The sequence below is a fragment of the Chaetura pelagica genome, unplaced genomic scaffold (genome assembly GCF_000747805.2).
Source record: "Chaetura pelagica isolate M959 unplaced genomic scaffold, ChaPel_1.0 scaffold433, whole genome shotgun sequence".
Lineage (NCBI taxonomy): Eukaryota > Metazoa > Chordata > Aves > Apodiformes > Apodidae > Chaetura > Chaetura pelagica.
The window spans coordinates 115,008-142,273 of NW_009952574.1; the positions used below are offsets into that span (position 1 = coordinate 115,008).

The following is a 27,266-nucleotide window of genomic DNA, read 5'->3' on the forward strand; positions in this document are numbered from 1 at the left end:
TAAAACTACTTTCTCTCTGTTTATAGATGGGCAGCAAACCCTGCATTCTTGTGGTCATTTGACCATGAGATCAGATGCGAAGTCAGAGGTAGTGATGATGAACTGAAGGACCGACCAGCCTTCCTGTTCTATTGATTTCATCCAGTTTGGGTTCTGTGGGACAAACTCTCTTATAAATTCCAGAAGTATCAATCAGCATGGTCCAAAGTAGTTAGTGAGGAATGGCATTTTGAGCATATATTGTCTCCGTAGTTGAATGTGAAATCATAGGCTAAAGTGAGAAATGTAATACCTGTATTGGCATTATTATATTTGACTGTTCTGTGGCCTCTTGTCCAAATGCAGTAAAGTCAGGTATTTTATAGCTGTTATGATTGCAAAAGGCGTGCTCCCCCACTGCAGCAGTAGCATCCCTGTGGAAAAACCTGCATTGGTTTCTCTCCTTACTCTATTTATTTCTCAGCTGGAGGGCTGTGATCCCAGCCAGCTCAGTGCCTGGAGTGCCTCATTGCCACTGTGCCTGTAATGAGGGATAGCTGTCTTGATGTAAAAATGCACCTGGTTGCCCAGCAGAGACACAGACACAGGAGTACTTAGCATTGGGCAAGATCAAAGACAGCCTGACTTATCCAGATTCAATTAATTTCCCAGGTTACACATTTTGCTTGCACACATCAACCACCTTCTGCTAGTAGTTACCTCATTTTTTATGGAAAAGTACAAAAAAGGATTGAGGTAATTTCCAAGAGGATCCATCTAGCTTGAAGATTTCAGTCTGCTTTGAAAGTATTAAAAATCAGTTCACTTTTGTTAAAAAGGGACAAAAATTAATGTTTGTTGTAAAGTTGAGAGATAGAGAGCAAGCTCATCAAATGATGATGTTACTGTATTTTCTAAGAGCTTTAGATTTGCTAGTATTGTGTGGAGGGAGTCTACAATGTAGTGTTTTGGCTAATTATTTAGATACTCTTATGTTATGCTGGCATACACATTCAGGTGACATAAATAAGCTTAGCTGCAATTAAGTCATTTAAGTGTCACCAAGACTAGCTGAGAAGATGAGTAATGGTATTAGTTCCATAAACTTCTACATTTGTGTTGGCAGCCAAAAGCTCTTGGGAGTTAGTAGGATGTGTAAGTGCTCTGGTTGTGTCACTTTCTCCCAGTTCTAATTCTTGCACATGGATTTATTACAGCAATTCAACACTTCAAAACTTCCTTTGCATTGGTAAAATCCTCAAGAATCTGCTTTAAGAAGTCTTTAATGATGTTTTATGCCACACCAATCTGCAATGTCTTCTTTCCTCTCAGCCTCCAGAGCAATGCAGCAGCAAATTAACCAGCATAAAATGATTTTCACTGATAAGTATGTGTTGATTTGGGCTACTTCCCAAATTATTTCTTCCATAGCTGTATACAATGCACCAGGCATCTTAATTATCTTCTCTCCCTCCTCAATACTCTCTTAGTGTGTCTTGAGCATACTTTAATTGGCTAAGTTCCCTTGCTTTTTATCAGGGGGAGGCAACTTCAAAATAAGGTTGAATGTTACCAGTTAAGAAATATGTTCTTTTCATGTATGCTTGAAAGTATTCCATGCAAACTGTTGTAATTAGTGATAGATAGGTTGATTGATTGATTTTTTTAAATATGAAATGTTTCAGACTGTAAAGGACACATCTTTGTTTGTATGCTCTGAAAGCAGGAGAAACATATTTACCAACACAGAGCTTGCACTCTAGCATGATAATTGACAGCTTCATTATATTTGTTGGAAGGAAGTGTGATCATATCTGGAAAATGTGAACAGATCCATACATGCAAATATTATATGGAAACTACTGCTAGCTTAATTGCACATTGTGACAAGCTGCTTGACAACACCGTGAGACACAGAAACTAGCTAACATGGAGGAAAGCTTACCTTAAAAATTATTTTAACCTCAGTGTTTACCTGTCCACAGTTAACAGTGGTGTTTTGCGTTCTTCACTACAGAATAACTGTAGCAGAGTCAATTGCTTCAGTCAAGGTCACACTACACTAAGCAACATCTATTTACAGAACACAGAATTAAATTGCTGTTGGCCTCTAATTAGCTGTATTTGATACCACAAATGATAAAGATCAGGTGAGAAACAGGACCACTATGTTGCTCCCAGCTGGATCTCATTGCAGCTGCTGCTGTGGTGCAAGACCCTAGACAACATCAGCAGAAAAGAAACCTGCCCTGAAAAGAGTTTCTAAAAGCAAAACATAAGATGCCAAACAGTAGCTCCAAACTGCAAGAGATAGTGACTCATAAAGACAATGGTACGTTATGACTGGTGTAATTTTTAGAATGAATGGGAGGCACACATTGGTATAAAACCCAGAATGTAAAGACCTGGACAATATAAGGTAAAAAAAACCCCAACATATAAAATTTGCAAAACAAAACTGCAGAGTCTATGAATAGGGTGTGAATAGAATAATTTAAAACAGTCTGTTGATTCCATAAAAATATTCCTTCACATACGGGACTTCCACATTTCCTACTTGCCAAACAGAATGTAATGGGCAAAACTGTGGTTTTCTTTATTGTGTAGGACTTGTGTAGCTCAACTGGCTGCTTCTTCCAGTCTTTGATGCTGTATCTCATCTGAAGTTCTCCTTGCAGAAGTCACAGTTTCTTAGCACTGAAGTTGGCTTAGACCTCTTGAGACACGGCTAAGCTCAAGAGTGTCAGACAAAGTAAGCTGTCTCAGGCAAGCAGGCAAAAGTACTGGCACTTTGTAGTTAGCCAAAGGTTGTAGGTGGATGGAGAAGAAGGTGGTAAGGCTAGCAGCACTTCTTGCCTGGCAGACCAAGGCACCTTGGTACGCTGTTTGGGCAGACTCATCCAAGACCGCTTAGTTTGGAACTACTAATTCCAAATGTTCAATCTACTTGGCCTCTTTCTTCATCATTTTTATCTATGCAAAGTGATTGTAAAATGACAGATGACTGGCAGGATTTTACTCTCACTTCACATGGCTGTAATTGACTGAGTGAAGTTGAATCTTTAGGTTATGTTTTTGTTGTTGGCAAAGTCAACATGCAGAGATCCATGCACTTACACTGTTTCGTCTCTGGCTGCTTGTTCTTGTCCCTGTGTCACCCCTTCACTCATGTTGACACAACTGTTTGTTAAGACTGTTCTAAAAACATATGTGAATGGTTTGAATTAAAAATACTTCTCATCTGATTCTTTGGCCTCATAAATAATTGGGTCTGTGCAGCTGGGGGAGGAGGAGAGGCAGTGTGGGGAGGAATGGACAGCTGGGGAATAATGAAGGGGACCTCCTGGAGCTGCCAGTGCTGTGGAGATGGAAGTACCAGATGCTGTGTTTAATAAGCTAGAGTTTCTGCCCATTCAGAGAGGCACAGACCAGACTCTGCTCTCATTTCTGAGGAATTGTAGGCAAAGAAGATGTACATTTGTTCTTTCTGGCTTTACCATTTGATATTTAAACTACCTATACTACAGCCTTCTGAGGCAACTAATTTTGCATAACAAAATAAAGTCTGAAAAGGAGCACTGAAAGAAGAGGTGAATATGCATACCCCAGGAAAACCATTAATCATGTGCATGAAGCTCTCCTCATGAAGCCACAGACATTTCTGGCAGAAATTGTCCTTCTTGACTGGGTTATTTTTTCTCTACAGATGAGAGCAGCACATAACAGGCACATGTTATCTGAAATTGATATGCCACAAGTAGCTGAACAGAATATATCAAGTGTATTGGTATGAACTAGTGTGTAATCTCTGGATCACCTCCCAGTTTTTCAAAAGATCTCCTCACTTCCACTCTCCATTTTGGCAGAGAAAAGAAGACACTAATATCAGATGTGCATAGACAGCCTGTTTTTGAAATGATAGGTTTATTAAAAATGTTCTCTATCACAAACATTAGAAATGTACTCGGCAGATTTTATTGTGACTGAAAGATTCAGTAGGTAGTGAAAAGGGAGCAACTGTCAATGTAGATCAACCACTGAATTATAAGAAATAATGGGCCAGTTCCCACAGCAATTTCCTCACAAAACCCCAAGATTACTCTGTCATCGCGTTCCTGTGTGTGCTCAGTCTGCCCTTAAGATGAAGTGCATGGTTCACAAGCTTTGGGTTTATACACATTTACAACAGAACGACCTACAGATTACAGGAGAGGACACATTAGCACCAGTGCTTATGGATTAGGGCTCCCATCACCTCTGCCCCTGCATGTACATGGTACTGACTCTACTGAAGAGTTAGGTTAAAAAAAAAAAAAAAAGAAAAAGGTTAATAAATCTGGCACTTGGAAGGCAAACTGTGCTCTGCAGTGACCTAGGAATTCTTTGTGTTATGTATCACACCTGAATGCCTGTCTCTGAAGGCTGCCCATCACAATTACCTTAATGAGCTTTCTTGCAAAAATGCATGCTTTGTTTCACCTGTGCTTGAAGTGTTATTTAGCAGTATATGTAACCCCTTGACATCAGGAAATCTGTGTGATTTACTTACTGCTGTTCTAAAACTAAGCACAAACTCTGTCTTTAGCAAATATTAGAAAAATTTAGTATCTTTAGCAGTTTTGGTGAAACATTTTCACATAGCAAAAAGCCTACGCAAATACAATATTTATAAGTACTGAGATTCACAAAAAAAAAAAAGGCTTTGGTTAGAAAATCAAAAAGGGTCAAATAAAAAAACCAAACAACAACCAATGTTAAAAAAAAAGCCAAAGTAGTGTGAAATACTATCTTGGAGTCACATGAGTGCAGAATAAAACAGTAGTTGTCCATTAGTTAATTTTTCAGTATTAAAATCTTCCACCTAAAGAAGTCCATGTCTCTTGCAAGCTGTGTGCCTTTTCTGACATTCACAGCTGGTGTCCTAGCTCCAGGACATGCAGGGTGGCCATAATTCCACATTTTCCTGTTCAAGGCAAAGAGTCCCTCTTCCAGCTGTGAGGTAGAGATTCTGTATCAGGTCAGTGGGGTATGAGACACCACTGACTGCAGCAGTTACACATTTGTTTCTAGTTCATTTATTTCTATAGTGCAGTGGTCTTTACTGTTGGATTTCTTAGTGTGATTCTCCACTGGACTTTCTTCTTGCTCCACTTGCACGGGTATGTGCTGCTGAAACCCTTTTGCTGTTTCTGGTCCACGAGATTCATTCATGGTCTTCACACAGCCATTCCTCTGGTAAGCCACAATCTGATGGATGTTAATAGGCTTAGTTTCACAGATCAATGGCACCTATGTGAAAAGCATTAAAGATTTTTAATACTGCCACTGTTTGCTGTAAAAAACAAAAGGAGTTTTTACTTTCAGAGCCTGCAATGTGCTGTATATTCACCAGGATTATCTAGGGCCTCAATAGACCTCCAGGACCTGTTTCTCATACACACTAAAGCATCTTTGCACCATCTAGATAAAGCGAAGGTGTCTCTAAGTATATAAAAATGACAATTCTGTCACAATTGTAATTTAACATATACCCACAGTAATAACTGCTTGCAGCAGTGAAGTGATATAAGTAGGGTAAATAAAGCCTAGAACTGCAGGTGAAGCTCCAAGGATATGAACTCTCAATGACCAGTGTGCTGAGCTCTGCAGCTGCACAGAGCAATTACATAGACTAGCAAGTATTTGTTGTTGTCTTCTACCTTTCTTCTAACCCAATAAGCTAACACCTATCTTTTCAGTTTGCACTGTTTCAAAAGAAATAAGGATGATTTTATTGACTGATTCATAAGTTAAATATTGAAGTGTCCTTTAAATCAAACTGGAAGTTTTGATGAGGAAAATAAGACGTAAATATTGGCAGAGAAAAGAGGTGGGCTTGCAGCTGAGAAAATTTGGCCTTCGGGTATACATTACTAACTCCACAAATCATGTAGCCAAAACGTATGGCAGACTAATGGTATATTTGAATATAATTATAGGCCACAATGCAAAGAAAAATCTCCTCACAGTTGACTAAATAATCCCTTAGGAGGGATTTTATATTCTTGAAACATCTCTTCTTGAGTTCTGTCTGAGTTCTAAATACAGCAATGAAATGTCAGGAGGTCTGTGTTCTGCAGGAACTCAGACTACACTTCTGGATTTCTAACAGATGACATACCTTACCATTAGGTTATATGTTTAGTTTTCCTGTAGCTAACTACATGTGTAGCCCATATATTCAGGCCTAATCCTGTCATCAGTAATTACTGAAGGTGCTAAGTACCTCAGAGGATAAGGCCTGTTCTCTTCAGAGAATTTTAAATGCATGTTGAATGAAGGCATGAGAATAGGATTTACCAGAAGGACTGTCTGTGAAGTGGAAGAAATAATAGGAATAAAACTTTTCTATGAATACTGTTCTTTGTAGAATACTACAAATTATGCACAGAAATGGAACATGCCTTGTGAAAATCAGGCCTGATGAAGGAACTTTTCTGCTTTAACTATTCTGTCTTTGTGGAAGAAATATTGTGAGAATCTGCCATGAGCTGAAATGGTTGGAGATTAGTGCCTCCAAGCATGAAGGGCTTGTGGAATTAGGAATCTCCTTTGTCAAGGACTTGAAGAGCATGAGGGGTTCCTTCTATGAGGAAGCACTGAATGATGCATGCCAAGGAGGAAAGAAATGAAGTATAGAAATGGAGGGAGGCAGGGGCGGAATAGACAGTTATGTGTGGTATATGGAATAATATAGAGAGAAGGAAAAATGAAGAAGTAAGGAGGAGTTGTGTTAAATGTAGAAGGCATGAAAGTGCCTAAGAATGATGTCAAGAACGGAGCAATGTGTGTGTGCTAGTTCAGAAAGGAAATTACTGCAATAGTGGCTTCAAATGATGATAACACAGAGGCCTGAAACACCTAGGGTAGTTGATTTTGTTGTGAGCTTATTGATCATGCATTTATGTACTCCTAGATACCATTACCTCCCCCTACACACCAATACTAGAGGACATTTGTCACCCTGCTTGGTTGCTGGTCACATTTTTGGAAGGACAATTTACTGGTTAGTCAGGACTTGGATACAGAGTGTGAGATCCCCAGTTCCAGCACAGCTGCTTCTGCTTTCAGCCCCAATACGCCAGACACAGTTGGCTGGCAAGCTTTGAACTTGAGTGGCTTTTTTGCATGAAGGACCTCTCCACCCCATCTGGCTAAGCAGTGCATTGCCCAATTCTATCCTCTCTCTGAAACACCTTCTGTAAACTAGGTGGAACAAATGTGGGAATCTGTGAACTCACAGGTTCTCTGCTGTAATATGGCACATGCTGGCACACCCTGGCTCATGGCTTTCTTACCTCATCACCATCCTTGATGAACTCCTTCCGGCAAACATGGGCCATGATCCCAGCAGCCAGTGCATCTCCCAGGACATTGATCATTGTTCTAAACCTGTCTCTGGAAAATAAAATAGTAATGATAAGTTCTTGGCTCTTTGGGTAGATGCCTATGCTTGCATTACTGCAGTATTATAGCTGAAGGCCAGTTTGGCTGTTTTTATGAGCTAACAAGTTTATAAGTTGTAGCAGGGAGTTTGGCACAGGACAGCCACTAGTTACTGGGCTGCTCAGGTGGATTTTCCAGCCTTGTCAGAGCTCAGTGCCCTGTGCTGCCATGTAACTGAGCTAACTGGAGCAGTTATGCCTCCTTATACATGCAAGCTGATTCAGCACTAAAAAGATTTAACACAGTAGATTAAGATTGCATTTATGTCTGAATTTTTATGTTAAGGTCCAGTATTATGGCCTGATTGGGAGGCTAGTGCTGCAAATGTCATAATTCAATAAAAGCAGAGGGCAGCCAGTATCACTAGTACCTGGTGTTAGTTATCAAGATTCCAATCTCAGCAACCAAAGTGCTGGTTAAGAAGATTCTTGTATTGGTAGAATGTGCAGAATACTATTAAAATTATGCAGAAGAGAGTTACATAACTACACACACAAACTAAGCAGGCACTGACTATATTTAAATTGTGTACATTTCTGAAAAATGTATTTTTTCTATGGCTACTAGTGGCTCTTAAAGATTCTTCATTTTCAGTTACTGTAATTTCCAATTTAAGTTCGTATACTTGACAGTACTTTGTATATATAGTCTTATTGGTTTTCATTTATTCATTTATAGGGTCATGTCTTCCTTGTTTACACCTTCTGCCCACTGTTTAAAACAAAGCTATTAAAAGACAGACTGTAAATACACAAAAGTAGGTGGTTGTCATTGACAAGTGTTACAGCTGAAGCAACTTAGAATCTATTAGTTAAAACTGACGAGATTTTGAACAGAGCTTTTAAGTCTGAAATAGATCACGTATTTTCCAAGAAAAACATGCACATCTGAAAACTGTGTCATATTCGTAACTTAAGTTATAAATGTGGGTTATAAAATGGAGGTTCAGAAATCTCCAGATGTTTGGCCCATTAAAGTCAGTGAACTGTCCAATATAAACTCTGCCCAGTTTTCTGATTCTGTATCTTAATATAGAAAAGAATTGAAACTCTATGCTGATTTATTTATTTTTTTCAGATATTTTAGGCATGTACATGTGCACACAAGTATTTATGTGGTTGCTTGCCTAATTAGGATGAAAGTTCCTGCCTGAAAGTTTATTTGCATGTGCAGTTACCAAAACATTCTTGCAGCACATATTGATAGATGTTCCTGCTGCACATAGATGTTTTTTCCCTTGGTTGATCATCAGATTTTGATTCTTGGAAAGATATTCCCAGCTGTTAATTTTGGATTGTGCAAAGAATGAGCTGTGGTAGAGAAGAAGCTGTATGAACAGAGCTTAAGAGTTTGCACCAGAACCTTTTGGGTTCTGATTAGCATCTCTTCTGAAGAGAGGATTTTTCTGAGGAAACAGTGCAACACACTGAAACTCTTAAGAAATTATATTGCCTGGCATGATGTTTGATCAGTTCTATTCCACATTTCTGTGTGTACAGAGTAGTCTGCACTACACATGAGGAGAACCACACTGCACATCACTGACATTTCTCCACTAAAAGGCCAACCTGCTCCAAGTGGCATTTCTTTCAGTGAAAACATCGGAGTCAGGTGTTGAAGTGGTATTTTACATTTAGATTATATTATTAAAGATGCAAAAGTAAAGATGCAAAACTTTTACCTTGTGTTTAATGAATTAGCTGAGAAACGTTTTTATTTTCGTCTTTATGTCTCTAGGCACTAGCTAAAGGTATGAAGTTCACATACGTATTATGGCCACCTCAATGAGTTGTAATACCTGCAGTGCACTGTAATGGGTATTTCAGTCTTGTGAGATCATCTAAGCAGCCTTCTTTAAGCATTCTTCATACTCCAGTACTTCCAAAACTAATACTGAAAATATTCATCATGTCAACCATGTTGACACTTTGCATCTGCATGCTCTTGAAACCACCAAGTGGCGAAATATTGAAATATATTTTTGTATGAAAGGACATCTGCAAAAGACAGAAAACTGGGTCTGTTCCTTGCTCACTTTTTAAACCATCTGGAACTATAGGCTGAATAAGGTGGTTTTTTTCTGTTGTTCTGAATAATTTTGTAAGACAAAGAGAATCATAATTCTCATATATGCTGGAAGTCTTACTGGAAAAACAAATGTTGATGTTGCAACAGCTGGGCAGAAACTGAGCAATATAGAGGGAATAGGCTTTGGTAATACAGCTTAAAATACTTTGATTTTGTTGTGCTTCATTAACTTTTGAGCTTCAGTGACTAGCATTACAAAAGCTGCTTTATTAAAAACTGAAATGCCATTCCCAAGTTTAGGTGCCCACAGCAGATATTATTTGTCCTTCACAGAAGAATATTCCTGATATTCCTAAAATAATATATAACTTAAAATAGATATACAACAAAACATTCATTGCGCTTATTATTATTAGTAGTAGTAATAATCTATTACACTGAGCAGGAAAGTAAATTACTTATTCTCACAATTCTTTGCAGAAAAAATAATTGTCTTATAATTGAATAAAATAGGAACTCTAATAGAATGGACTTGTAACACATTTTTACCCAGAACCTTGATGCAATGAAACTCCACTGTATTCATGGAGATTTTATATAGCTTAAACAAAAATAATTTGGATGGTGTCCTTGTGGATGCATACACTAATTATTTAGGTAATTGAAATGCTAATGAGCTAGGGACCAGTATTTTACCATTCATCTCACTAGACTATTCAAAATTGTTTGATTGATTTATAGATATCTACATAAAAGTAAATTAACACCCCCTCATTAATTTTTCAGGTGGCTCTTCACATGGATGATTCTCTCTTGAGTGTGTTGTTTTAGTCTTTGCCTCCATTAAATCTTCAGTGATTAAGGATGCAACAAACTAGCCTCTGCTCTGGTTTTGGTTTTAGACTAAACAAACTCTTCTTCAGCTTTTCCATGTAGGTCATATTGCCCAAGTCTCATCTAGACTCTTTTGTCTGTCTTCCTTCAGCATAATGCCCACTTCAGCAGCATATTTTGTCTGAGGTCACAGTAGCCCTGTTTCAAGCAAAACAGTTGCCCTGTCATAGCCATAGTCACAGTAGCCCTGTTTCAAGCAAAACAGTTACTTCAAATATACTTAAATGTGTATTTGTATTACTATACCCCTGGACACTATTTGCCTTTTTAGCAATATTGCCACACTGGAAACCTCCAAAGCTGGATGTTACTTACAGTGCCCAGTCGACAGCAATAATTAATGTGATGTCATCTGTTGGGAGCCCAACCGAGGTCAGAACAATGACCATTGTCACCAGGCCAGCTTGTGGGATACCTGCAGCACCTATGCTGGCAGCTGTTGCTGTGATACTTTAACAAAGAAAGAAAGGAATAAGCTTTATCAGTGGCAGATGGCTCTGCAAGAAACCACACCATGTTTCTACAGGAGTTTTCCTAAACCAGAATCTTTCTTACACAAGCCACTGCACAGAAGAGCCAGTGTTTTGTGGCATAAGCCAGGTTAAAGAGCAAGAACAGGCAGAAGTGTCTGCCGGGGCTAAATTCCCACCCTCTACCTTGGTGCTGGTGGGGCATTTCAGGGTCATCTCTTAGTATCACAAGTGCAGAGAAAAGGGGCCACCCAGGCTGTGGGGTTCTGTGAGCTGTGAGCTTCTCCATGGCACCATGCACCACTGTGTGCTACCATCTGCCAGCAGTCCTCACCACTGCTTCACCCTTGGCAGCAGAGCTCCCAGCAGACATCTCTGAGTCATCATCTGCAGTTCCTGTGCCAGGCAAATCCATGGCTGGCTCTGGCTGGGGCTTTTAATGCCAATCCATCACAAGAAGGCTGGGCCAAGGGCAAAGAGGCTGGGCTAAGGGTGAAGTCCTTGCATAGCACATGGCTTTGCATACTTGGATCTAAATATGAAGCAAGTGTGAATGCAAGTGTACCTCTTCAGTTTCTGGAAAGTATTTTTACTCAAACTTCACACCAATTTTTCAGCCAGGCAAGCAGAAATGAATGCCAGACCACAGCAAGAGGGGCCCTGGCAGGCTGAACATTTTTTTCATAATGCTGTTTTTAGGGGAGGAGTTTCATTCCTTTTTCCAGGAGCAAAAGTGACCGGATGTATTAATTTCCACCCAGCTGGCCACTCTCAAGAGCTAGGCCATCCAGCACAAAGACAAAAAATGAATGTGGATAATTGTAAAAGGGTGAGTTAAAGCATATACACTGATAATCCACTGCATTCAGCAATCCAGAATTTCAGAGCTTTTGGCAAGCAATGAAGTCTTGACCTCCTATGATGGAAAACGAAGGTAACAGTATTCACCTGTACGGAAAGTGAGACAGAGAGATACCCACTATCTTGCTCTCAGCTGTACAGTGTACCAGTAGAGCAGCATCAGCAATTATAACTAGAGCCCTTCCCTGCAATAAAAAAATACACTTGCATGTGGGTGTGATGGGAAGCTAGAAAGATTTTAAAACTATGTTTTGAAAGAGTTGGCTTGTACAGTATCTTAACAGCATTGTAATAGGCAGGGTATGGATAGAAAGGAAGGGACAGAAGCTCAGTAGTTGAATAAGAGATAAATATAATGAACATTGTAAGGTTCTCCAGCTAGTGCTAGAAACTGGCTAGCTGATTAGGGCTGTTTCTGCCTCCTAAAATAGTTTAGGCCAGAAAGTCTCATGACTTAATTTGGAGCCAAAATAGGAATGTTTAACTAAGATTATACAGGCAAGCTCCTCTGTCATATCCTCTAATTTTTACCTTAATGTAGATGTTTCTTCCTGTAATGTGCTCAGTGAATGGGGATAGGATCTTTACTCACATTTTCTGCTACATTTAGGTTTGCATAATCACGTTGACGTAAGTTGTCAACCTGGATTATGAGCAAAGTGGACTGATTGTTTTTCTAACATTTTTTTATTCCTCTGGGAAAAATACGCTGGCAGTCAAGAATCTCAATTTAAATTCTCCAGATCCTGAAGTATCAAGATTTGAGGCAGGTTTGGTCCATTGAATGCAGTTTGAATTTGGCCTCAGATATTCAAGGTACTGAAATCACTGTGATTTCCTTTTACCTTCTTCTTTTGTAAGCCAGTCTTTTTATTTCTTTTCCTTTCTAATCTTCATTTGCATTTTCCTTCTGCTCTCTTTACTTTTGTCTGGTTCTTATGTACTAACAATATGAACAGAGAAAATGAAGAGATAAAATAGGATTCTGCTAAGAGAAGGTTAAAACCTAACTCCTATCTATTTAGCATCACCCTCCTTCTCCTTAATTTTCAAATCACTATTGTCTACTGCAAGGTGTATGTAAGGACTGACCATGCTCTCTGTGCCATATTTTGGGAACACATTCTAAAAACATCCCCAAATTCAAAATCACAAAGGACTAAATCTTAGCACAGAGTAATTCCAATAATTTTTAGAGAGAGCGAGATAGCCCAAAGCAAGAGCTCACATGGGCACAATTTATTTCTTCTGCTTCTCATCTAACCAGATCTTGCCAGAAACCCATTAGCAAACCTCAGCTGTCATCTGTGGTTAGTTTCAGGACTCTCCTCCTTTTGTCATGAAGGTTTTGAAGTCCAGCAGAAGATGGGCAAGGCCCAGGAGTGTAAACGGAGCAGTGGTGAGGTCATGGGGTGGGTAGGTAAGCAGATCTCAAGTATGTTGCACAAGGCTCTGACTATGAGGAAAGTTTTTCTAATAATTTGTTCCCTGCTGGAACCATGCAGGTTTCAGTCCCTGAGGCATTCTTTGGCAGTCATTAGAGTTATTCTGGCAGTAATTGTTCAGCTGGATCTTCTAGTCTTTTGGATCCATTACAAACCTTTCAAGGATGGAGTATGCAGCTCTAGCACATTCTACCCACTGACACCATAGTTGTTTATGAAGTTTTCTGCTTTAACAAGCAGCAGGGAAGACATTTAAAAAATATATGAGTTATATGACATCTTGATGAAAACCTGCCCTGATAGTAGCATTTGTCCTCCTTCCCTGCTCCCCTGCTCCTCCAAGGTTTGACAAAGAGCTTCCTAACATACACAATTCCCTGTATCCAATACAGGACTTGTAATTGGTTTTGGTTTTGTTAACCTTTTCTTCTCAAATAAAGATGCAAACCAGAGTTAAAGGTGGAAATAATTCTGATGTTTAAAACAGTGTTTTAAACACCAATAATGGCAAAATGTTCCAGTCCTAGTAAATGATCAATGGGTTGCCTAAAAGTAAAAATTAGGCAGTTATCCTCAAACAGAAACAAATTTCCTGGTGTCCACATGTTTCTGTTGAACAGTGTCAGTAAAATTTCTCTTTTTACAGTCTCTGATCTCTGTGTTACTTTAACCATCCTATGAGGAATGCATCCTTTGATAATAGTGAAGATAAGGTTTGTTCTGAAGATTGCTACATACAAGAATTTGTGTCTTCTTGAGTGTCAGACTCAACAAGACAAGCAAATTGCAGCAGGTGAAATTTGAGGTTTATACCTTATAGTAATAATCTGCCCAAAGTCCAGCTCATAGTTGTTTACTTGCGCAATGAAGATGGCAGCCACCGCCTCGTAGAGTGCCGTCCCATCCATGTTGATGGTGGCTCCCACAGGCAGCACAAACCTGGCAATCCTCCTGTCCACATGGTTGTTCTCCAACAAGCACTTGAAAGTGATGGGCAGTGTGGCTGAGCTGCAAAACAGCAGAGAGAAGCACACATTGAATTATTTTATTTCTGGGAAGTAGAACGAATTGTAGCAAACCTTCTCCAGGCAGGGCAAATTTTACAGGAACCATCTGAGAACTGCTTCCCATTCTTTGGTCCACACATGTGACTCACTTGCAGTGTAACTCACTCCTTTGCTTGAGGGGGCATGAAGACAGTTGTATATATGAATCCTAAAGTTAGTGCAAATTTTGTTTCACCCAAATTGAAAATGTTGTGTGGGCAACATCTCTGACCAAGAATCACTCCTTTTGCCACAGAAAGCATTAATGCAGTAACATTCTACCTCACACATAAGCAATTTCTTATTTCTGCAGGGGGTTAGGCAAAGATCTTACCAACAGCACGCCTGAAAATAAAAGCTGCAGACCAAGCTCCTGAATTAAGGAATATACAATCCCACTTACTCTCTGGGACAGATCTGCCCACATCCCTTGTGTGACCATATAGCAAATACATTAATTGCAGATGATTTAATAGCGTGGATGTGTGTCTTTAAAACTTTCCTAAAGGTTTCAGCTAAGAGGAGAGGTATCCCCAGAACCAACTCTAACAATTAAAAGTAGATTTTTTGAGTCTTATCTCAATCTGGGGACAAAGTGCTGCAGAGACTGAGCATAAGCTAATGCTGGATCAGGCCAAGGTCTTACTAGTGTGAGCCACAAAGACAGCAAGTCACTGTGGAAGAACAGCTGTTCAGTTTGCTCCATTTATCTTATCATTCAAATACATTTTGATATTTGCTCAAAAAAATCAACAAACTGATCTCATCTCCCTTTTGCTAAATCTGCCTGTAATTTACACTGTGCAATAGCCAAGTTTGTAGTGTTTCATAAGCAGCAAAAACTCAATTTATTGTTTGGCTTCAGAGAAGATGAAAATTGCTTCTTTTGATAAGATGTACCACGGAGAAGATGCTGCTTTAATTCATCTATTATATAGACAGATGACCTAGAAACATAGAATTCCCTCAAGCCATTGGAACAAGGAAAGCTAAAATGAAGACGAATTTTCCCTGTAGGCCAGATACTGCTTTTTCAGTATAGTCAGAGGTGAAAAAAACGGATGAGGGGAAGAAAGTCAGAAATCCACAGCTCAGCAGGCAAAATGCTGCAGGGCAGAGCAAGGTGGGCAGTGGCAGCATGTGCTGTAGACACCTCCCCAGTGCAGTGAAGAGCTGCTGTGTGCATCCCTACAGGTGCCTGCTGGCAAAACCAGCCCATCCAAGGGGCATAGGTTTGGCATTCATAGGCTAGCTGGCCAGGGGAATGGTGCAGGGACTTTGTGGGAATTTAGTTCAGGGTGTCCTAAACGATGCACTGAAGGAATAAAAGATCTCCTTCCCTGTCCCTGGCTCTCCAGTAATGCCTGTGCAAAGCAAATTATTGCTGCCATTGGGATTTTAGGAGAAATATAAAGGGGTTGAGAATGGGGTGTAGAAACTTTCATTAAAGGGAAATGAGTTGAAATAATGTCCAGATTCAATAAAACCATTGCCATGAGACAGCTGCTTAGTGGTTTTCAGATTCCCTTGTGTTACATTCTTGAGTTTTGTACATGATATTGCTTTTGATTCTTGCAGTTTGACTTTTAGGTAAAAAAGAAAGCTTTCCACAGGTGCAGATTAGCTGGAATGAATATCAGAACACTGATCTGTGGTTTTCTTTCTATCTTCAAATGTAGACACAAACTGACACAGAAACATCTGCAAGAAACACATCAGTACGCTTCAAACCAACTCCTTGTTCTCTTCTAAGATGATCTGAAAATCCAATACCCGCATTATGAGTGTTACATAATGCCCCTGTGGCAAGTATTGTTTAACCAGATACAGATGTGTTGACTATCAGGAGAAGCAGCTCTTCTGTCCAGCCCCAATTATTTGTGCATGTTCTTTTGGCAACAGCTCAGTTATGTGAAGTATCCATTCCTTTCAGCGTAACGAAGGTGAAAAGTTCATCTATCTCTAGACAAGGCACTGCTATTTGAGCAGAAAACCAGTAAAGCCCATGCCAGGCCTGTGTTGGATTTGTGAGAGATACACACTAGTAAGAAGGGGTAAACAGTACCAAATCCATCCAAGATCCAAATCTATACACTTAAAGCCTTTCCTCAGGACTCATCTTAATTTTGGTGGCACATTAGCTTCTGACAGTAAAGACAGTAAATTTTTTCTGGTAGCAAGTCCTGCTGTTCACTGCTGACAGGCTGAGCTGCCAGCTGGTGCAAGATTTCTGTTCCCACACTGCTCCCTCACTGGGCCTATAAATATGTAATTATCCCTTGCACAGGTGAAGGGGAGATAGTGCTGTCTCTTGTGAGTAGTTGATATTCCCAGGAGAAGGGCTCTTTCCTGGGAGTCAGAACCAGAAAAGCTGAAGTCAGTGCAGGTTTAGGAAGCTCAATTTCTGTGTATTCCCCAGAGTCAGTGAGCACTCTCACACCAGCTTGGTGTGAGGAAATGGGGCTGAGGAAAACCTTGAGTAAGGACTGGTTTACCTTGGACAGACTCAGCAGAGAGACACTTCTCTCAACAGTTCTGTAGGCTGGGAGTTTTGCTTCATAGCTATGCCTGATGTCTGCCTGGCTTTCCTTACTACGCTGGCTTCTGGGGCTCTTTCACTGGAGCCCCACTCTCCTCGTGAGGAGCTGACTTCCTAGATGAACCATAGACATCCTACACAGTTGAAATTAGCCAAAAGTTAAGCTTTGCAATGACAATCACTGTGACATGCATGTCTTTAAAAAGAGCTAGCTTACATTTGCTAGAAAGCATGCATGTTCTTTCCTTATGCTTCTACAAGTAACTGAGGAAAATAAAAACCTGATCTAAGAATTCTCAGACCAGCCATTGTTGGACTTTCTCCAAGTAGTAATATAACTTAGGCAGTCATGTAAAACAGGTGAATCAAAACCCCTGCATACCTTTGTAGATCAGGTTATGTATTTTGGTTACTACATATCATGTCTGAATTTTTCATTGTATTACTATGATTGATGATATTGGCATTGGAAAATTTCTAACTTCAAAATATACCACGAGTAACTTGGACCTGAATAAATTATGTACTGCAAAGAAAGTCCTTTATTGTAAAGTGGCTTGATACTCCCAGAGCTAGAGACAGAGCAAGGAGATGAGATCCAATGAAGAAACAAACTCAAAGCCCTAGAAGTTCTAGACCAGTGAAGGGCTAGTAAATTGATTATAAAATCAAAATTCAATGCTGATGCAAAATAAGGAAAAAAATAAGAAAAGTAACTTGGTTTTGAAAATAGTGGAGTATGTGCTGATCTTTTAGGTCTTGATTAAACCTCCCTTCATGAAGGGATTGCATGGGTGAAAAAGTTGACTATTTTTGTTGGTTATAAGACAAAAGAAGAGAAAAGGACAAACTCTTCTATAGATGGTAAAGGTAAAATGAGGGACAAAATTTTCTAGGCTTTTTTTTTCCTAAAAAAAGAAAAATTCATGTTAGATTTTAAAGAAAAACTATATTTTTTTTCTGGAAAAAGAAAATTAATGGAATGTCACAGATTAAAAAACCTGAGCTGTCAATAACAGAGTTCTTCAGAAACAGAATTCTTAGAAGAGTAGGGCAGATAGTCAAGTATGTCAAATGTGAACTTCACGAGCCTTTTCCAACACTAATATATTGAAGTACAAAATTAGCATCTTAGTTGAATCTGGAGATGTGACAACATATGAAGCTACACACTTTTTATGTTCTAATAAAAAAAGAAAACTAGCCTTAATTATTTAAGCCTAATTAGAGTTTAAAACACCACCCAGCACATAATTTTTCTGTGTTTCACGGTAAGTTGCTCTTTACAGGTAATTTTGGAGGAATTATATGTTAGATATGTTAGATATGAAAATACTTTGTAAAATGAAGCATGGTGGAAAGCTAGTACCTTCCAATTGTACTCAAATACCTCCTCTCCTTTCTTTTAACTCCTGTACGTTCCTTCTGCTCTGTTTATTCCTTCCTTGTACATATATTTATGAGAGAAACAGACATTTGACTTTCCTGCTCCAAATTACCTTCTCAGACCTAGCTAGAACTATAACAAGCCTAATCAGGCCAATGGGCTGGGATAAAAGTTTTAGTATCTTTTCCCAAGTCTTGTACAGATCTCATACAACTTCATTTTTCTCTTTTTCATTGTTCCTTCAGTAAAACAGAGATTATTTCTCTTTCCACATTGGTAGTAATTACTGCAGTGCAAAGTTATGTTTTGTAACAAAGTTTTGAAGCAGATTGTAGCAAAAATTACTGACATGAACTAATCTGAGTTCAGGGAAGTGACACATGTTACTTCTCCATGTATTTATTTACTTAAATAATTTGCAAAGGAGTCCAGATTTCTGCAAACCTCACATCATTATTTATCAGTGATGATCCTCTATGCAAAGCCATATGCACTGGTTACATAATGACCCTTATTAGACTATTAAAAATAAGTTATTTATATCAGTCTTTGTTTGGCTGCTTTCCCAGAACTTTTTATCTATATGTAGTTCCTGCCTTTCCCTTCTGTAATCACACCAGTTACAAATGCACTTTATTTCTAAGTGGGTCACTCTATTGAAGGAGAGATTATGCAAATTTTTCCTCAAGGTACTTGGGAATTATGGAGAAAAGTAAGATTAGAAGCACAAGGGATAAGAAGCTGCTACAACACTATTGCCTGAAAGGATATATTAGTCATCAGAGCTCAATTTATTATAGAAATTATTAGATGATGGAAGAAGGAATCAGTGTTTAAGTATAACTGCATGAACCACACCTCAGAAGAAATATTTTGGAGTTAATAAAGCCTGTTAATTTTTCATTAGGTTTCTTTATAAATAGATGTTCCAAATTCATCATTGATTTTGTACTAATTACTAACTTGAAGTCTAAATAAGGCAGATAAAAGTAGCTGTTTGTCACTAGTTGTCATAGTTTCACAATCTGGATAAGAATTTAGTATTTTTCAGTATCTCTGTCAAAGAACAGTAATAACTTTAAACATCCAAAAGCAAAAATGATATAAAAGAAAGGTGGATTTTCCTTTCTTTAGCCTTCTTTCCTAACAGTTGGCAGCATAATAATAAATATGTAAGATGTGCTAAAGACACCTATTTAATAGGTATTTTCCACCTGTACCGTGGCTTTTATTACTGCATAGAAAGCAGCAGGTAGAGCCTCTCTTGTTACTTGAGAGTAAAGAGCCTCCAGCCACAGATGCCATGAAGCTGTTTTGATGATATCAGCTACATGGAAATGTTACTTAGTTGTCATTCCTGTTTCCACTTCATGCAAGTCAATTGCAGCCACTTTCAATCACTTCTCACCCACCAGTTTATCCGCATTGGGAGTAATTTTCAGTTCACAAGCTGTTTCCCATTTTCACTGTACCTTTGTTCAGCTATGGTTAAGACTCTTTGTACATCCTCCCTAAAAAGGATGCAAAAAATATTATTCCTTGAGCAGAACAGCTGAATAATTTCCCAGTCCTGGACAATAGCTTGCAACCACAGCCTTTACTTAATGTACCAAGAAACAAAGACTAAGATGAGTAGAAAGGGTAAAACGTTTCCATATGACTGAACTAGGAGGTTTCCCACTAACACCAAAAATGAAGTCTGGACAAACTGTGCGTCCTTTATATATATATATAAACTTTGTAGAAGCACAATATTTGTTTATTTATGGAAAAATACCCTTATATCCATTATAGTCCTCTAAGAAAAACAATTTTTGTCCAATAGTTTTCAAATTTAGGAAAAACAATTTGACAAACATCACCCTCAAATGGCTTCCATGCATAACTCCCAAATGTTGAGACACATCTTTTACAAATATACCACTGAATTTAACACAGGCTGTTGTTCAGAAGCTAATATATCTGCTCCAGTACAGCTACAGTGTGCTGTTCCCAAGAGAAACCTGGAGTAAGGATCTAGCAAGCACTTTGGTACATCTGTCCTTCTAGAAACTCTGTAATACCTGGAGGATGTGGCCAGAGCAATGAGCAAGGCTTGAAGAATCCCTCTGATGAAGACTATGGGATTCTTCTTGGTAATGAAGAAGTACATCATTGGCAGAATAAAAAGCCCATGCACCACCAGACCACAAACCACTGTAATGGCATAGAAACCCAGTTTCTTCCCAATGGCTGAAGGGTCATCCATTTCTAAGATTTTACCAGCAATTAGGAACACAATTCCAAATGGAAAATACCTGAGTAAAAAGAAAGACAGGCATCATTAGGAGAGAGCTAACTGGGAAAGCCTTGTACTGCCAGTAGCAGTGCAGTAAGAGCAGCCTGGCTGGAAGTGATACAGACAGGTTCTGTTGTTTATCAGACTAAACCCCTCTTTCTTACACTTGAGGAGTGTGCCTAAAGCACAGGGTTAAAACAGTCTTTTATGTGGAGTACTTCTCAGCTGGTATTTCTAGTGGAGCAGTGATATAAGGAATAGAAATACCAGTTTTAGCATCTCATCATGCCCCTTCCTAGTGTGGGCTGGATGTATTGCAATCCCTCTTGGCATGCCCAAGGATTGGCAGTGGTCCTAGTGCATACAGCACCACCCAGCTATACCACATTTCATTATTTGGGAGTAATCTCTGGGGTGCCTCTGTCAAAATGACAGCACAAGCCCAGGAGAGGATGTGTGTGTATTTATCTTCCTTCAAATGTTGAGGCCTATAAAGCTAAGAATTTTTCACCCTTGTTTATTTCCCTGGAAATAAATATATGACATTTCTGTACATCCTCTTCTGTTGAAATTTTCTTACTCTTTAAAAAAAATACTGATTTTCTCACTGAAACAGTTACTTACCAAACAGCAACTGCCACTATCTTCATGACAGATTCATTTAAACACTGGCAAAAGCTGACCAAAGGAACACCACTGTTCCCCATTCTTCCCAACATTATACCTGCAAACAAAAGCATTCAGGTTCAGTTTCTCAGGTGCCTTCATGCAAAGCTCAGTGCTTTTCCTCTCTGCTTAGTTCAAAGCTAACTATGTGGGAGACAACTGGAAGAATATAGATCTTTATGCTGTATAAACAGATGTGGTACCTGAAAATCTGACCTCACACACACAAACACAGTTGAGTGTGGGGCAGCCAGGACACAGCCTTGTGCTTTGGCTCCATACAGGGCACTGTCCTCTAGCTAGGGTTTTTTCATTTGCAGTTCCCTGGAAGTTTCCCTGTGGCAGTACAGACTTCTGTGCTGTAGATTTACCCCCCATAGTAGTGACCCTGTTTCCTTAACTGTCTTTCATAGAGCCCTGAGGTGGATTTATGTGCTCTGAGGGACCCAGACTAACCAGTAAAGAAACCCCATTTATGTGCACTCAGTGCCCAGAAGGGAAAAGAATACATCTGTAGGATGTGTCATCTAACCATACATTCCCCAGACAGTGTTAGTTTCCAATAATGCATATAAATAGACTTAATTTTCTTATTGTATTAACGTTCTGACATCACTCCCTGAAAGGATTAGAAGTGATGGAGTTAATTGCTCAAGGAAGCACTTCAAAAGCTAGCTGCACCAAGTGAGACTGCCTTTAAAGGCAGTCTCATGAGGAAGGAGGGGGCTCTGAGTGGGGTGTTTGCTGCCACTTACTCTGGATATGCAGAGACCCCAGCCTCTAATCCTCAGAGCCCACGTCTGTGCTTGTGAGCCAGGTCTCAGGTGGCACCACTTCCAGGGCAATCCCCTCCTGAGGCAAGGAGAGGGATTCTCAGCTGTCTTACCCAGGGATTTCACAGTACCAGTGCATTCAATATGCGAGCTTGCAAACTTGTTAATATGCATCTAACCCATAGTTTTTAGGTTGGAAAACAACACTCTTGCATTAAGCATGTTGCTCATCTTTGGTAATAGGATATTAAATATTGTTCAGCTCTTCTAGCCTGGTCGGTGGCAGCTTTATACAAGTCTTGGTTTCTAATTCTGCATAACACCTAAAAGAAATGACTCTTTCATTAAGCATGTTGCTCATCTTTGGTAATAGGATATTAAATATTGTTCAGCTCTTCTAGCCTGGTCGGTGGCAGCTTTATACAAGTCTTGGTTTCTAATTCTGCATAACACCTAAAAGAAATGCCTTCTTTTTAATTTTTCAGGAGTAACTGAAAATTGCCCTTTAAAACACTGTCCTACCTATGCATGTGGCTATTGGTGAGGACAGACAGGGGAGCAGGCAGGACTGAGGCCTTCTTTCTGCAGCCCTGGTGTACCAAGTTCCATGTCAGTGCAATAATTTTCCTTGTAGATAATAAATAATGCATGCTCCTTCAAGAATAAAAAAGATCAGATGTCTCAACACTCAGCTACTTGTGGTAATCTCTAACAGAAATTCCAGCATGCTGTGTGAGAAGAGGTAATACAGTTAGTCACAGTGGAGCCCAGCAACAAGGCTTTTCATGTGTCTTGACCTCACACTCTGCCTGTCAAATGTTGCCCATTTTAATGCATGACTGGAAAAGAAGTCCAGTCATTCATGCACAGGATTTATTTCTGGACTGAGATTACTAAGCAATTCAGCTTCCACTTCAGGAAAAGGAAAAGACATTTAGCTCAAGCCTAAGTTCTTGTCCCTTTGTGCTATTCTGATGCTGTTGAAAGACTTTAAAGAAATTGTAATAAGAACTCATATCTACCCTAATGCTGGTTTTCTATGCCAAAGTGGTGTAAAGAGACCTTCCTGCAAATAAGATTCAGCCAAAGTGAGCAAAATTGTTACAAAGCATCAAGGCATGTCTCCTTTTTTTTTTCTTCTTCTTCTTTTTTTTTTTTTTTTCAATAAATACAAACTTTAGTAGGATGCTCTTCTTTTATAGACGTTCAATCCACAAGTCAGTTTCATTGCTTCCATTTTTTTTGGAGGGGTACAGAAGGTTGAACACTGTGATAGTGCTTGGCTGCTTCCTGTGCTCAAAACAACAGTCTGAAATAATCACCAGCAAAATACACGTTTTGAGGGTTTAGTGTCACAGGTTTATCCATGGCTGATACAGCCACAGCTGAGGCAGCAGCTGGAACTACATTGTACATGGCAGTGCTGGAGTACATTTTCTGTACATCAGCCAGGAAGAAACCAGCTCCCAGCTTCTATCTCTTGAACCCCAGGCCAGCAAGACTTTATGGGCATGATAAAAATAACGCATTCAGTTCTGAGAAAGCAATGAATTATCTTCTGTGCTCAGAAGTATAAAATTTCCCTTGATCCTAATAAGCACACTTCATTAATTCAGTCGTGTCCAGTGATTGATGGCCGACAGGACGGACACCAGGGAGACAAAGTCCCCCCACTGTAAGTGAAGACAAGGTTTGTGACCATCTGAAGAACCTGAACATGCACAGGTCCATGAGACCTGCTGAGTCCCCCAGAGTCCTGAAGGAATTGGCTGATGTAGTTGCCAAGCCACTTTCCCTGATACTTGGAAAGCCATGGCAGCCAGATGAAGCCCCTGGTGACTGGAAGAAAGGAAACATTATGCCCATTTTAAAAAAGGGTAGAAAGGAGGACCCTGGGAACTACCAACCTGTCAGCCTCACCTCTGTGCCTGGGAAGATCATGGAACAGATCCTCCTAGAAGACATACTAAGGCACATAGAGGACAGGGAGGTGATTCAGGACAGCCAGCGTGGCTTTCCTAGGGGAAAATCCTGCCTGACCAACCTAGTGGCTTTCTACAGTGGAGTGACTGCATCAGTGGACACAGGAAGACCTATGGAGACAAGATGCCGTCCAGAGGAACCTGGACAAGCTGGATTAGTGGGCCAAGGTGAACATCATGAGGTTTGACAAAGCCAAGTGAAGGGTCCTGCACCTGGGCTGAGGTAACCAAAGATATGAAAACAGGCTGGGGGAGGTCACGCTTGAGAGCAGCCCTGTGGAAAAAGACCTGGGGGTACTAGTAGATCAAAAGCTGGACATGAGCCACCAATATGAAATTGCAGCCCAGAAGGCTGAGCACATCTTGGGCTGCATCAAAGGAATTGTGGCCAGCAGATCAAGAGATTCTGCCCCTCTACTCTGCCTTGGTGGGACCTCACCTGGAGTACTGTTTCCAGCCCTGGAGCCCCCAACACAAGAAGGATGGGGACCCACTTGGAGAGTGTCCAAAGGAGGTCAATGAAAATGGAGCAGCTCTCTTATGAGGACAGGCTGATGAAGTTGGGGTTGTTCAGCCTGAAGAAGAAAAAGGCTCTGGGGGGACCTTACAGTGACCTTCCAGTACCTGAAAGTAGCCTGTAAGAAGGCTGGGGAAGACTAGGGCATGTAAGAATAGGACAAGGGGCAATGGTTTCAAGCTAGAGAAGGGGATATTTAGGGTGGACATTAGGAAAAAGTTCTTTAATATGAGGGTAGTGGATCACTGGAACAGGCTGCCTAGAGAGGTGGTGGGGGCCCCACCCCTGGAGACATTCAAGGTCAGGCTTGATGGGGCTCTGAGCAATCTGCTCTAGTGCAAGATGTCCCTGCTTATTGTAGGGGGGTTGGACTAGATGACCTTTGGAGGTCCCTTCCAACCCAAGACATTCTAGGATTTTATGATTGGCAGGATCTGAGCAGGTATAGTAATTCCTTCCTCCTCTGAGCACACTGTATTAGCATTTCTTACAGTCAGGGAAAAATGGTTCAAAATAATCCAGAAAAAAATAGACAAAAAGAATGTAAGTGCATGCACAGAAAACAGTACTGCATGGAACAAAAGTCATCAAGGATTTTGAAGATTTATCTTTGAAAGGTTGGGAGAAGTGTTCTGTAGAAGTCTTTTTTTCCCCCACAAAGTTTAGAAATAAGTCGTTAAAAAAGGTGAATAAAGAAACCAAACAGCACAAAGCCTTCATTTTTCTCTTAAATGGATGCTCAGATCATTACAAACCAAACATGTCTCAAACCTACCCATTGTGGCAGAGAATATCACAATCCCTAGCACATTCATGCCATCACTAGTGCCTGGTTCTGACTTGTAAATCACTTCAGGAGGGGGAGTGATATCTAAGGCAAAATTCTGGACATTGGATCCGTTCTCATCCTGGACTCCATATATTATAATGCGACGAGTTGTGCTGTCAGATGATGCTTTGTTGGATTTAATGATGGGAATGCTCTTGGTGCGATACTGAAAGAAAACAAAGTAGTTTTTATTATAGTATCTCAGCAGGACTTAATAGCTTTATGAGACCTCCTAAGGGCTGTGTTTCAACAGGGCTGCTTATTAAAGGGACAAGCATGAAAAGAAGAATGACAGCTCCTGTCCCTGTGCTGCTAACATCTGTAAAAACAGTGGAAGTTTTAGAAAAGCTTAACAAAACCAGAACTTCCTATATTCAGACCCTTCTGCAGCAAACACATTTTCTCCTGATAGAGCTACTTTCCTATAAGACATTAGCAGCAATGACTCCCTGGAGGTTCTGAGTGCCCTTCTTTTTGTCTCACCAGAGATAAGGTTCCCATGAAATATTCCCCTAGGTGAATGTAGGTGACTGCTGAAGGTACCATCAGTATGCCCTGGAGTAGAATGCAATGTCTGTATCTGGATTCTGTTTTACAAAGATACATGTTTTATGTGATGCTGGCTCATCTCTTTCATCAGTGGTAAAAGGAATATAGTCACTTACCTGCTTGAATGTGGCCTCAACAAGATTGGCTGGAAACATGTTCCTAAAAATGAACAAATAAAATAATAATTTATGTGGAACTGAAAACAACTTCTGCTTGTTGTGTCTTGGGTCTTCCCACTCATGCCATACAGCTGTACCTGACCGAGCAAGAGTCAACAAACAGACAGCTACTTAGAATTAAATTTTTGGGACTTGCTTCTAAATACCAGGAGATCTAGTTTCAGTTTCTGGTGCTGCCACAGTGTCAATGTCATAACTGAGGCAATGTAATTGCTACCATTCCCTCTCCCATCTGCTAACTGGGGAGAAACTCTTCCCTTATTCCATATTTTGTCTGCCTTACTTAGATAATGAGCTCTTCAAGACAAAGTCAGTGTTCAGGGATGTACTCCTGAGACTCTTGGGTGCTGTAATCTACTTTGGGATTTCTAAGTACTCCTGTGAGATGACTCAGAAGCTGTTAGACCTCCTGATACTCTTTCATCGCTAAAACTGTAAGACTTTGTGGTAGTTTGGTCAAGAACAGTTTTCTTTTCAAAAGGAGGATCTCATTCCTCATTAAAAGAATTGAGATTAGAGCTGCACAATCTCTGCTAAATTTTATTTTAATATGGTTCCTAAGGCTTCAGAACAAGAATCTAGAGTGAGGTCTACAGCTTCATCTTTGCTCACAACTAAGTTACAAAGACAACGGCCGTGGTCCGCTGTGAGACCAATAGATTTTTCATTCCAAAAGGGACTCTTCTTGTCAGGTTTTCTGACTCTCTGCTAATTTATAACTTCTGTTTGAGCTAGATTACTACTTTGCAGAAAGACATTCAATCCTAATTTGAAATGGAGAGCACCCCCTCTACAGGCTTCAAAAAGTAATCATAGTATAGCTGGGCAAAAAAATAATTTATTTCAGTGCAGCATTTGGAAATCAAGATTTTTGTGATGACTCTAATAGGATTATTTTCAGAACTGCTTAATTTTCAGCCCAAAGTTCTCAACCTGTGGGCAAAAGGCACTGACAGCCTGCGACCCAATTACATGCTTTCACAGACATAAAGTTAGGCAAGGAGAAACTCCTGAATTCTCTATCCAAAAGACTTCTTATTCAATGTTCAGCTCAATCCCTAAGATAGGCCAGAATCTATACATGTGAAAAGCCCACTCTTATTTCCAAAGAAAAGGAATAAGAATGTTTACACCATACACTGCAACACCTCCTTCCATTTTACCAACCGTGCTTCAGAGCCCTGCTTAAGTGGGCTGTGCACTTCCAGTATGTGATAGCAGAGGACAGCAGCTTGGGCCATATAAAATCATTACATGGTTTGGGTCTGCAAGGTACCTTTAAAGTTCACCTGGTCCATCTTTCCACATAAGGAAGTTATAAGAAGGTAGTAAGGTTTAGTTAATATCTTGCAGTTCCTG

General features: G+C 39.9%; 1 protein-coding gene across 1 annotated transcript in view; it reads right to left on the reverse strand.

Annotated features, from left to right (window-relative positions):
- Nucleotides 1-5,031: 5,031 nt before the first annotated feature.
- The window catches only part of SLC1A7 (solute carrier family 1 (glutamate transporter), member 7), a 45,585-nt gene continuing 23,350 nt past the window's right edge, over nt 5,032-27,266 (reverse strand). The window contains exons 4-11 of the mRNA XM_009993561.1: nt 25,845-25,887; nt 25,126-25,345; nt 21,037-21,136; nt 20,198-20,431; nt 13,976-14,170; nt 10,702-10,836; nt 7,317-7,416; nt 5,032-5,268 (exon numbers count right to left, since the gene is read on the reverse strand). Coding sequence (XP_009991863.1) covers nt 5,032-5,268; nt 7,317-7,416; nt 10,702-10,836; nt 13,976-14,170; nt 20,198-20,431; nt 21,037-21,136; nt 25,126-25,345; nt 25,845-25,887 — 1,264 coding nt within the window. The remainder of the gene's footprint in view (nt 5,269-7,316; nt 7,417-10,701; nt 10,837-13,975; nt 14,171-20,197; nt 20,432-21,036; nt 21,137-25,125; nt 25,346-25,844; nt 25,888-27,266) is intronic.